This window comes from Coregonus clupeaformis, chromosome 30, assembly GCF_020615455.1.
Source record: "Coregonus clupeaformis isolate EN_2021a chromosome 30, ASM2061545v1, whole genome shotgun sequence".
In the NCBI taxonomy this organism is placed as follows: Eukaryota; Metazoa; Chordata; class Actinopteri; order Salmoniformes; family Salmonidae; genus Coregonus; species Coregonus clupeaformis.
Window position 1 is genome coordinate 53,223,422 of NC_059221.1, and position 12,636 is coordinate 53,236,057.

A 12,636-nucleotide genomic window follows, 5' to 3' on the forward strand; every position below is an offset into this window, starting at 1 on the left:
GAGTGCAGTCAGCGCATCATGAATAAACACTCAGCAATAGTGAGGGGGGAATTGATCGTTACATATCGCAATATCTTTGACAATATTAAATCGATACTTTGACTCCAAGTATTGATTTGTTAAATACATCGAATTTGACCCCGCCTCTGCAACATCGTTTACAAATGGGAGGTTTTATGCAGGTAGAAGACTTGACAGAGTTGACAGTCCCTCTTGGCTATTGACATACATAAAAGCCCAATGTACACTCGGAGTCCCATGACCACAGTGTTAAACAATTCTCAGATGGGGATGCTGAAAGTTTTAAGTGGTGGTTTATGAAAGAAGCTTACGCAATGTGTTTGAAGTGGTTACTCCACTTTAAAGTGGTTTTTGTATTTTATATAGTTGAGATGTTCAAATGCTTTTCACTCACACACATTTACATTTGGAGAACATTGTGAATGCAGATTTCTTTACAAGAATCTCGAAAGTCACTAGGAACGGCGAGGACCGTATGGAATGGAAAACTATCCAAACAGATGGCACAATTGTCGAAGAATAGCCGCAATGCACGCAACCGTATCCGTATTCAATGCACGCCCATGCAACCATGCCTTTCTCAGCTGACGCCTGTTGCAACTGTGACATTTGTGAAGACCCACTGATGTTAAGTCTCCCACCCTCCCTACCTTCAGCTACACGTCAGAGCTGTTCTACGACGGGAAACTGATGGCCAGCGGGAAGCAGCCGTCTCACAAGGACTTCTACCCGCTGACCTTCTTCACAGCGCGCGGCGAGGACGTCCAGGAGAAAAACAGCACGGCCTACTACAACAACGCCGAGGTATAAACCATTTAGTTCCCTGTACACCACTGACTTAGGACTGTATTGATTGAATTGAATTAGTGCGTTCATGGTGAATTGAATGTTGATTGAATTAGTGCGTTCATGGTGAAATTTAAATGGTGAATCATTCAAAGGAATTGAGTTGAAATGCACACACAGACAAAACACACCCCATGCAGCCAACATTACTGTAATGTATTACTTGTGCCTCATATTATTTACTGAGCTTCACAACCAGACATGTATTTGGAAAATACCCGGCACTAAATGCTAATTCCTTGTGAAAGCCCAGCATTTAAACCAGGCACTCCAGGGACTGAGTTTGACAGTCAGAGGTGCCTCTCCTAGATCTGAGGGGAAACTCGCCAAGTTGACCCATGAACCCAGCTGACAGAAGCTTGACAGAAGCTGCCCAATTAAATTGGATCTGCTCCCATCACAGCGCTGCGCCAACCTGTCATAGACGCCACAGGAATTACTCTACCTCCCTTTGACGATACCGCACCTGTGTCAAATGGCTCGGGACATTAGCATAATCTCATAGGTTTAGGTTGCCTTGATTAAGTGTGTGTGTCCTGTTGTATGTCTGCTGATGTGACGTCTGCGCTGGATTCTCCTAGTTTTTTCCCGTCATTGGCTGAAAAGGCCCCTTGTGCAGCAGTCATTTCCACCGTCTCTTTAGTTCTGCTTACTCTTTGGGGGTTTTAGGCCCTGGTTAAGTACTTTGACGACAACTTTGGCAACAAGTTGATTAAAATGTACTGATGTCCCCTGCGTTGAGCTTGTAATGTTTCAATTGACACCTATGGAGGATGAAAATGTTTTTGTTTGGAGGCAACACGGGCGCTCTGCCTTCCAGGACAAATGTTTCTATCCAGCTCGAAGGTCCATGAAAAAGCGTGCCACCTTGTAGTCAGTGGGGAGTAGGGTGAAATTGCCCCTAGCCGCTGATCTTGGGTCAGTTTTGCATTTCCCCCACTTATGGTTAAGGCTAGTATTGGGGAGGGGAAGCTGATCCTAGATCTGTACCTAGGGGAAATGTCACCCCAGAGAAGATGCCAGTTTTTGGACATGATCTATGAGAAACACTGGCACTTGTAACCAGTCTCTCCTTCCTGTGTTACTCGAGGTGTTTGAGATCGTGGAGCGGGTGGAGGAGATGCGTAAGAAGTGGCCGGTGGCGTGGGGCAAGCTGGACGAGGGCAGCATCGGCGTGGTATCGCCCTACGCCGACCAGGTATTCCGCATTCGCGCCGAGCTCCGAAAGAAGAGGATGCACGAGGTCAGCGTGGAGAGGGTGCTCAACGTCCAAGGTGAGAAGAATACTTTTTGAATATTTATTGATCCATTGCCTTACAATGGATCAATAAATAAACAATGATTATTTAAATTAACTTATGACACTACGTTCCACTGTAACCCATGGCACAGACAGACATTTGGCCCATATTTGCTATCAAATAGAATAACAATTTCAATACCGCAATCACAATGGAATAGTGAAGATCAAATCATACTACTCATACACTGATTAAGCATTTGCGGGACTTTTACTGTGGAACTTTTTTTTCTCCAATTTAAATTCTGTTTTGACATTCTAAGACGGCAGCGATTTTAAAGTGTGACTCTCAGTCTTTCAGTGATAGTGTGTGAGATGTGGGCCGGGGGAGTTGGCAGCAGCACTTCACATCCTCTCTCCTAACAGTCTGTCTCTCATCACCCAGCTAGCAGCTCCTCTCGTCTCCGGGACGAGGCTAACGCTCCCACTGGCAAAACACTCTCACACAGCCATACGCTGCTGCTTCCAGCTCATTAACTCTCTCATTAAGGAGAAGATGCAGCGATCAGGACGGATCTCACAACACACAGCTGTCTCTGTGTTTCTCAATGTGGTGTTGGTGTACAGTACACACACACTACCTGGAGTTTGAGAGGGTGTGAATAGTGTTTTGTTTTTCTGTATTGCCAAACGCATATGCTTTATCATGAATCATTTCTGCAGTAATTGGATCGTATTTTGGGTCATGAATGATGTCAGCGCTGGGTCGAGGTACTTGGATCATATAATTATTATAATGTAATGAATTAGTCATTATGTTTCTATGAGATTAATATCCACGAAAGCACGCTGAATATGACCAGTAGCGCTTCGTGACCTAATGAAAAAGCATTGTATGAATGCAATTAATTACTAATAACCTTTGCCATACTACTCACTAGCTGCTCATTGGCTGAAAACGAAAGGCTAAACTGACCTTGTATGTACCTCTCAAACCTCTTCAGGGAAGCAGTTCCGGGTGCTCTTCCTGAGCACTGTACGCACGCGGCACACGTGCAAGCACAAACAGACGGCCATCAAGCGCAAGGAGCAGATGGTGGAGGACTCGACGGAGGACCTGGACTACGGCTTCCTGTCCAACTACAAGCTGCTCAACACGGCCATCACTCGCGCCCAGTCCCTGGTGGCTGTGGTGGGAGACCCCATAGCGCTCTGCTCGGTGGGCCGCTGCAGGTATGAAAAAAACCAACCAGGACGTGTTCTCATGGGTTACGGCCATGTTAGAATACTGAAATGAATCCTTCCCTGCTCCCTTCCTTGAAGAAATCCCTGATCTGACATGGCTGGATTGGTGAAAGCTATACGGTAGAGCTGTTGCTTACACCTATCAATTTGTGTTAGAGCAGTGATTACTCCAAGGGATGGTGGAAGGATGGGTGTGTTTTTATAGTATTCAAACAGGGCCTGGAGTTTCCCCTGGTCGCGTCCTAGTCATCGAAGTATTGCACTTGACTGGGTTTGAAATCTTGCTGTTTTCACGTTCCATTACATGTTCTGAAGGCTCACTGTAAATATGTTGCAGTGTGTGTGTGTGTGTGTGTGTGAGAGGGTGGGGAAGGGGCACAGTCAGTGTGCCAGCTGTGCAGGAAGAAGTAGCACAGTGGGGGCATGTCTCCCTGCCAGGCAGGCCCGCTCTACCCCTGCCACATACACACACACACATTCACACACCCTCCCCAAGCCCTCTCCAATGCACGCCCGCGGAGTGTCAGCTTAGGATGACATCATAGCGCCAGGCCTTGACAGAGCCATTGACATGAGCAATGTGCTCTGTTTCTGGGGTGTTTGTTTTGATAATGTTCTCATATTGTAGGAGGGGTGGGGCAAGGGAGCATTACTCTCAGAAACCATATTTTAGGAAATTAGTTTTTCTCCAATGGAACTGAAATATGAGGGGGGGTATTGAATTTGGTGCAGCTATTTGTAATCTAAGGACTTCTCATTTCTTCCCTGAATGGAATTAAGCCAAAACCGACACTTTGCCTAGTTCTGTGTTGATTACGTCCAAATATTTCCCCCATACTCAAAACATCTTTAGGGCTGGGGCACATATTCTGCTACCCCATTCCCCACTGCAAACACACAAACGCACACAAACAACACCCCCACGGCGCTCGCTGAGCCCCAGCTGCAGTCCCTCTCTCTCGTCGCCATGGCAACTGTTGAGCGTCAGCCAATCGTGGCATCCGGCTGCGGCAGTTGTTTAGAAAACCTTATAACAATGTAACCGACGGAAAAATCAATGGAGCTAACAAGGAAGATGCTCTGTTTTAGATGGACTGTCTTAATGCCTGGAGAGGGGGGCACCCCCAACGTCAAACTGTCACCTTTTAAGAAGAACAGACAAGTGGGCTGGTCGTGACACCATAGAGTAGGCTGTGCATGACTTGCAGACACACTCGCTCGTACACATACACACTCACACTCAAACACGCACATGGAGGGTGGGAAGGAGGACTATGAAAGAGAGAGGGAGAGATGATTGGGATGTTGACTCATTTTCGATATGTCACACCCCCCATGTTGGTAAGAACACGGCGCAGGACGGACACACACACACACACACACACACCCCACACTCTGCTGTGCCTGTCAGATAAACCAGCGTGTAGCCACAAAGGTTAAGCAGCCCGACTACAGAGCGAGGCCATAGCAGTTCAATTTACACATACCCCTCCACAGTGAAAGATGTCACCAAGTATATCATGATCTCTCTTTATCTTTTTAGACGCTTCGGTTATTGCTGACGTGATCCACATTGTCTTTTGTGACTGATGTGTGGAATACAGTCCGTGCTTGATAAATGCACATCGAATAAACAATAAACTGTGCGTAAGGGCAGTGAAGTTACCAATTCACATTTGTTTTACTGATTGTGTACAATTGATCGAATTCTCCATCTATTTGGACTTCAAATTCCGAATGAACAGATTGTGATGTAGTCTCCGTCCATGCTGCCCGTGTGGGCTTGATGTGGGTCATTGAAGCGATGCCTTAAACGTGGGTAATCGGAGGAGAAGGGATAGCAATGGGGTGTGGGTGGTTTAATGGGGGGGATGCACTCAGACCGCCTTATTGACACCTGATTAACAAAAATAGCCTTCACAAGTCACTGCAGATCAGTTATATAACACATACAAACATCTACCTCCCATCCAGCTACTATAAGGAAGGAAGATGCACATTGTCATTGGAGTCATAGCGCTGTGTTCTGTGAGACAAGAGCACTGTACCACACCAGCCATAATTGTGGGGTGCCCTCAATTTGATACCAGCACAAAAGCCTTGCATTTGCTTTCAGAGTAAAGCTAGGGATTCATAGAAATGTACATTCAATACCATTCATATTCTATAAGTATTTTTCAATTTACTCCCTAAATTGTTGAAATGGGCACTGACCCAAAGTTAGGGATTAGAGTGACTCTCGCAAGCTTGCATCTGGCTGATGCTTTTTCATAGAGACATCTACGCTTGATGCAGTCATTTTCAAGTCACAAACTCTGACCCCTTCTTTGAATATTTCTCGTTGGATTTGCGATGAGTATGCTGTCATTTTAAAGCACCTGTAGCTGTCGCATTGTGATGATGGACGGGACTCTTGTGAATAGGGACCTGTCTCATTTTGATGATGTAATGCCACAGAGGGGACAGTTGTGAATAGGGGCCTGTCTCTGTTCCTTAAAGGGCTGACAGCTTATTTTCCCTCGGTCGCAGGTTCCGTAGTTAATATGCAAATCTAAATAATTACCATACATTTTTGTTCACCCGGACATTATGCAAGCTGTGTTGTGTTTCCATACACATGCATACACTCATACACACACAAACATGCAAATCATAGACACACACACACACACACACACACACACACACACACACACACACACACACAGTCTACTTGTCAGAACTGAGCTGTTATGAACATGCCAACCCCACTAAAGACATTTATTTTGCTTTGGTGTTGCTGCCTACAATAGGCCTTTTAAATGGACCATGATTTATTCATTCATGCTATAGTACATGATTTGGAGTCATATCTACAGTAGTGGGTGGTTTAATAATCAAATAATGAAAGTAGGAGCCTTTCACATGAAGATTCTGTGCAAGATTTGACTTTATTTTATTTAACCTTTTATTTTGACAGTCTTTTCTAGATGAGCCCTGTATATCACCCCAAGACACATCAAAATACAATAAACACATTAAACTACACATTCATATACACATTAAAATACATTATTATACACGAAAAGCAAAACACAATCATAAAAAAACAGACATTCTTCAGTAAAAAGGCACCCTAACAACAGCCTGAAATACCCCAGAGGCACCAATTCCTCCAATTTTTTTAAGCGTATTGTAGATCATTCCACATGTAAGGTGCAAGGAAATGAAAGGCTGATTTACCTAAAAGAGTCTCCAGAGTTAACCAACCCTGTGAACGGTTTTGATAACTTGTCATTTTAAATCTCAACAGTGATGTTAGGTAAGTCGGAAGTTTGTTGAGCAGGGCTTTGTAAACAAAAAGAGCGTAATGATGTGATCGACGTGACTTCAGAATCTGAAGGTGTGTGTGTGTGTGCACTGTGCCTTTCTTGAAATAAAGATGACTGTTAAGTCAGCATGTGAGCGAATGTGCAACCGAGTGTTTGAGAGTCAAGATAAAGTGTATGTTATGAGAACACGGCCGTATATGTCCATGCCACTCACATCACCCCCTCTCCTCCCCTCTAACAGAAAGTTCTGGGAGAAGTTCATCTCCATCTGCCACGAGAACGCCAGCCTGCACGGCATCACCTTTGAGCAGATCAAGGCCCAGCTGGAGGCCCTTGAGCTTAAGAAGACATACGTGCTCAACCCGCTGGCGCCCGAGTTCATCCCCCGCGCCTTGCGGCCCCAGCCGGCCCAGCACCCCCATCAACATCATCACCAACACCCACACCCCCAGGGACACACGGCCACCAAGCAGCCTGGGTCCCATCAGCAACAGCAGCAGCAGCAGCAGTCTCCCCCGAAGGTAAGTGGGTTAAGACTGGGGTAGGGGTGGCAGAGCAGCTTGGGTCTGGGGCTATGGGTCTGGGGCTATTGGAGGTGTACTAGGATACTGAAGGCTGGAGGGACTGTGCATTGAGGTCTTGATTGCACCGGTTTGTGTGTCAAGAACTGTAACGCTGCTGGGTTTTTCACGCTCAACAGTTTCCTGTGTGTATCAAAAATGGTCCACCACCCAAAGGACATCCAGCCAACTTGACACAACTGTGGGAAGCATTGGAGTCAACATGGGCCAGTGTCCCTGTGGAATGCTTTCGACACCTTGTAGAGTCCATGCCCCGATGAATTGAGGCTGTTCTGATGGCAAAAGGGGGTGCAACTCAATATTGGGATGGTGTTCCTAATGTTTTGTACACTGTGTATATTAAGCGAACGGTGATGAAAGATGGGGCTGGCACAATTACCTTATAACAGTGTAACCGACGGTTATGGATGAAGACGTCATGAAAATAAAATTAACCATCATAACCGTAAAATAATTTTTTGTGTGGAACAAACAGCTGATTGAAGACAGGACGGCCGGGCATTCGTGCATTTGAGTCCGTTTCTGCTGTAACATGGACTCTACAACATGATGAAACTTGAAACAATCAAGGTGTTGTAGCAAACAAGTCTTCCTGCAGCAGCAGCACATGCAGTCAAGAGCGGAGGAGAAAATGTCAGTCTAAAAAAATATATAACCAAAATAAAAGGAGGGCGGGGAAAGGACTGGCCACCCCTCAGAGCCTGATTCCTCTCTTGGTTTCTTCTTAGGTTCCTGCCTTTCTAGGGAGTTTTTCTAGCCACCGTGCCTCTATATCTGCATTGCTTGCTCTCTGGGGTTTTAGGCTCCGTTTCTGTGACAACTGCTGTTGTAAAAAGGCTCTATAAATACATTTGATATATATATATATATCTTTTTTTGTGGGGGGGGGGTGAATGCAATCATTTGGCTGACCAATAACCTTCATCCAAAATTCCATGACCGTCATAGCCCTAATGAGAGGGATGCATGGCTCGGGCTATCAGTGTTTTTAAGTCTTGGTAGTAGGACAACAGTACACTCACAATTCACATATTCAGTGGTTTTAGGGCTCAAGGAATGAATCTTATTTTCAATTAAATACAACGTAATTGGTAGAACATTTTGTACTTTTTGTGGTTGCATCAAGAGTAGTTTCCTCTCAAGTAAGTCCTCTAGGTAGTTTTTATTATTATCGCAAAACCATGTTTTCTTTTCGAAAGTGGGTTTGAAACGACAAGGAGAGAATAACCACTTGAGTTTGCACAAGTGTCTTTTTTATTGTCTCCCCCTGTGAAAATGTAATCAGTTTTTCTGCTGTCCTCGCTACTGGCGTAAAGGTTAACTAAATCACCACAGCTGCCAAGCCCCTGTATCCCCCACTGGGTCCAATGAGGTGGATATCCACATCACACGCACGTGCACACAGTCGTGCGCACTTGCGTGGGTGTACACACACGGTAACACACATAAGAGCACACACACACAAATTGGGTTGATTACAGGCTTTTACTCTTTTCAAAATACTACTCCATACAGAAAGGTCAGTAGTAAGACTCATTGTCTGGGCAGTAAACCATAAAAAACAATATACCGGTATTCATTCGTGGACCGGTTTGGATTTTTACCCTACTGTCTATAACGCTATTTTAATGTTTGATTTCTAACGTGAAATTATTCAGTAATGACTCGTAAAAATTATGGCATTCGTCCGTTTTTATCGCCTGTAACTGCTAACAGCTGAGAACTGCTAGTTAACTTGCAAGCACAACAGTCAACAAGTTTGGGAGTACAGACCCCACGAAATCGTCCGACTGCCCCTAGTGGTGAAAGTAAGAACTGCAGTTGAAGACGAGAATACGTGGGGGGACTAAATAGAGGAAATTAATGCAGGAAATTAAGAAATTGATAAATGCTGGAATTGAACAAATAACTATGCAAATGGAAAACCATTGGTCGAGTACCAGAGTTTGAGTCTACCAAAGAGGATTTTGAATCTTTTAAAAAGTTATACAAATAAGACTACTTCACTGTCAGTTTTGGCCTATTATTTTGGGATGGTTTGGTTGAACAGTATAAAGCAATCGGAAAAGAGAAAGCCTAATAAAACCACTTGGAATTAATTTGTTGCCATACACTAGAACATTTATTATTCAGAAACGTCCAATACCGTCATAATGTCAAAAATGAGAATAATACTGTGATGTATTTTGGCCATATCGCCCAGCCCCTACTGCCAGGTATGACATGCACAAACACATATACATACACTCTTGTATACACAGTACACATACTCAAATGGCAACTTACAGCTAGGCGCACAGACATACTCACAGGTGACACACACACACACACACACACACACACACACACACACACACACACACACACACACACACACACACACACACACAAATCCTTACTGGGATATTCAGCTCTCGTCTGCTACAGTTGACACTCAAAGCATGTCTGTATGTTTTCTTGCTATAATCTATTGTATGTCAATATGTTGAAAGGCCACTGATAAAAGCATATTCTAGAGACTCTGCTCTAATACAGAGAAACATGTGCCCAGTCGGACGTCTTCGAAGTTCGTTTGCCATCTTGTATGAGCAGACAGATAACTGTGTGTGTGTGTGTGTGAGCCCCATCTTGCTCAAGTATTCATCCTCCAGGTACATCTGACATTGCTGTCACTTTGCGTGGACTCGTTCCGAGCTCCCAATGTCACTGGCCCAATATGGCTGCCAAGCAGGAAATGCTGCTGCCATCACCCGGTGTCCCCTGGTCTGAAGGTGTCCTCCTCCAGCTCTGTCTCTATCTCCCTCTCTGGCTGTGTGGTACTGGTCATCTGGCCTGGCATAGACCTAGAAGAATCTATGCCTGGCAGATGCAATGGAGCTATCATTAGCAACTGTATTGTACCTGTGACAGAGGTTGCCTTAGCAGGAGTGACATTGAGAGGCTTTGATACAGTCACCTCATATTCCTACAGACGTAACATCTAAAAAGATAGGGTTTACTATTGACTTCCGTTTTTGCTAGTCCTAACACACATTACATCGCTCATATATATATTGTTTTTGTTTGTTTTTTTGTTATATATATATATATATATCTTTTATTTTTTATATGGTACATCTAGATCTAGTACATCTATCGACTACAATATCTCATCCCTGAAAATATTTTATTTAAACATCTATGAATATCCTGTTTGTCGCAAGACAAGACACATTATGCAAAGACAACCTATGCTATTAGGTACGATATCGACTTGGTAGCGACTGCTTTTTAAGTTCATAGTCATTTGCCCTCCATATGTTATGATGGATTTTCCAAGGTCGTTTTTATTTCTTGTGTGCTGTAGGTAGTTGTCACTGAACTCTTAACAAATAACCCAGCCCTTATGCCTTGTAATATCAGTCGTAATGACAACTCTCTAACCTTTTAGGCTAATAGTTACTACATTCGCTATTGAGGGGTCTCAATCATAGGTCCAGACTGTACATCATTGGTCTCAACTAATTTCAAATCATATGCTGAATAAATAAATAAATAAATAAATAATATGCCATTTAGCAGACGCTTTTATCCAAAGCGACTTACAGTCATGCGTGCATACATTTTTGTGTATGGGTGGTCCCGGGGATCGAACCCACTACCTTGGCGTTACAAGCGCCGTGCTCTACCAGCTGAGCTACAGAGGACCACCAAGAATAGGCTGGCTTGTCATCTAATTGACCCCTGTCCCTGACTACAGTTTATTTCCCTTCGTTTGAACCACAGTTCCCTGTTTTCACCTCACACTTGTAATAGTTTAACACAGCTACAAGAAGCATAACCTGAGTGTCTAAACAGATAAAGGGAAACCAAACCAGCCGTCTAACCCATCATGAGGCGCGTCACCCAAGGGAATTCACGTCAGGTGTTATCAGTTAACACCACCTTCTAGGGAGATTGCGTGCCTCAGCTCGGCTACGCTAAAACACGCTAAAGTAGATTATTGTGTACATTCCTCTGTGCATCAATAATACAACAGGTTACAAGCCACCTAAAGTCAATTGGATCGAGAACTTCCATGTTGTCGGTCACGTAACAATCAATGTCAATGTTAGACTTTGTTGTTGTCTGAAAATAGATACGGCCCAATGTTGTGAGGGCGTTAAAATGGAACCTGGGGGCACAGAATTGCCTCTTTATTCTCTGTATATGGAAGAGTAGAGATGGAGAGAGAGAATTAAGGTCCTGCTTGTTTTATGCAGATGTATTGGTGTGTGAGTGTGTCTAATTTGCTTTGGATAAAAGTGTCTGCTAAATGGGGTATTGTGTGTGTGTGTGTGTGTGTTTGCTTACTCCAGTCAGTGTCAGTTCTCATTAGCAGAGAAACTAATGAAGAACGTGCATAATGTATGCTTTCCTTTTAATATAGTAATAATGTAAGGAAACCTACAGCGTTTTGATATCTTAGGGCCAGTAGTATTTCTGCCCACATGACTTGGCCACATGAAAGCCTACTTTCGCTAAGAACTCAAATGCATTATGTTTAAAATGTTTCGACCCATTGCTTATTCGTTCTATCAGTTAAATTTTTGTTTAGAAGATATTGCAAAGCGCCCCGGCGTTTTCTCTAGTCAGGTCGCATTAGGTGTAACTCCTGGCCCTAGAGTTCTATAGCTGCCTCCCTCATGAATCCACACAGTGGATTTTATATTCTTCAAGAGCTGCAGCAGAATGCCTTATCCTCTAAGACTGCTGTTGCCATTTAGATTCAACAGCGTTGGATGGCAACAGCGTTGGCTAATTAAAGCGTTCTGGAAGCGTTAACCGTGTAGCCATTGTGACATATGTGGGCCACGAGGACGTTACGGTTACCGCTGCCTGCCCGCCGCTTCACATAGGGAGCCTCGCACTCCTCCACTTGCTCCCTCCTTCCCTCCCCCTCTTTTTCTATGGACTTCTCTCGCTCCAGCGCTTTCTAAAGGATGCCTCCCTCTCTCCTTCTCTTCCAGGGGAAAGGGCAACATGCAAACCACACGGAGCACTTCCCACCTGAAGGATTTGGTGAGTGTCCATTGCTTCTCTTCCCTCCATTATCTAAGTGTTGACTTGTCTATTTGCATCCCCTTTGGGATACTCTTTCTGGGGTCCACACACATCCCAATACAAACACCACATACATACACACACACACACACACACACACTAACAGTGGTAACTGTTTGTCTAAGGTTAAACACTGTTAGTTACCACTGGTAGTGTAAGGTTAAACATTGCCACTGCAAGTCAAGAGCACTACACTCTAGCTGTATGTAGTTTGAAGGTGAAGCACTGTCCCAGTCTTAAACTTCCATCTCTCCACAAACATACTCAATGTGTTTCCCTCTTCTACAAAAAAATACCTATTTTGTTAGTC

The 12,636-nt window shown here is 44.2% G+C and overlaps 1 protein-coding gene across 1 annotated transcript in view; it reads left to right on the forward strand.

Moving 5' to 3' along the window:
* LOC121532542 (probable helicase with zinc finger domain) overlaps positions 1-12,636 on the forward strand; it is a 66,327-nt gene that overhangs the window by 33,294 nt on the left and 20,397 nt on the right. Inside the window, 5 exon segments of the mRNA XM_045209672.1 lie at positions 678-825; positions 1,958-2,141; positions 3,112-3,340; positions 6,905-7,184; positions 12,233-12,284. Coding sequence (XP_045065607.1) covers positions 678-825; positions 1,958-2,141; positions 3,112-3,340; positions 6,905-7,184; positions 12,233-12,284 — 893 coding nt within the window.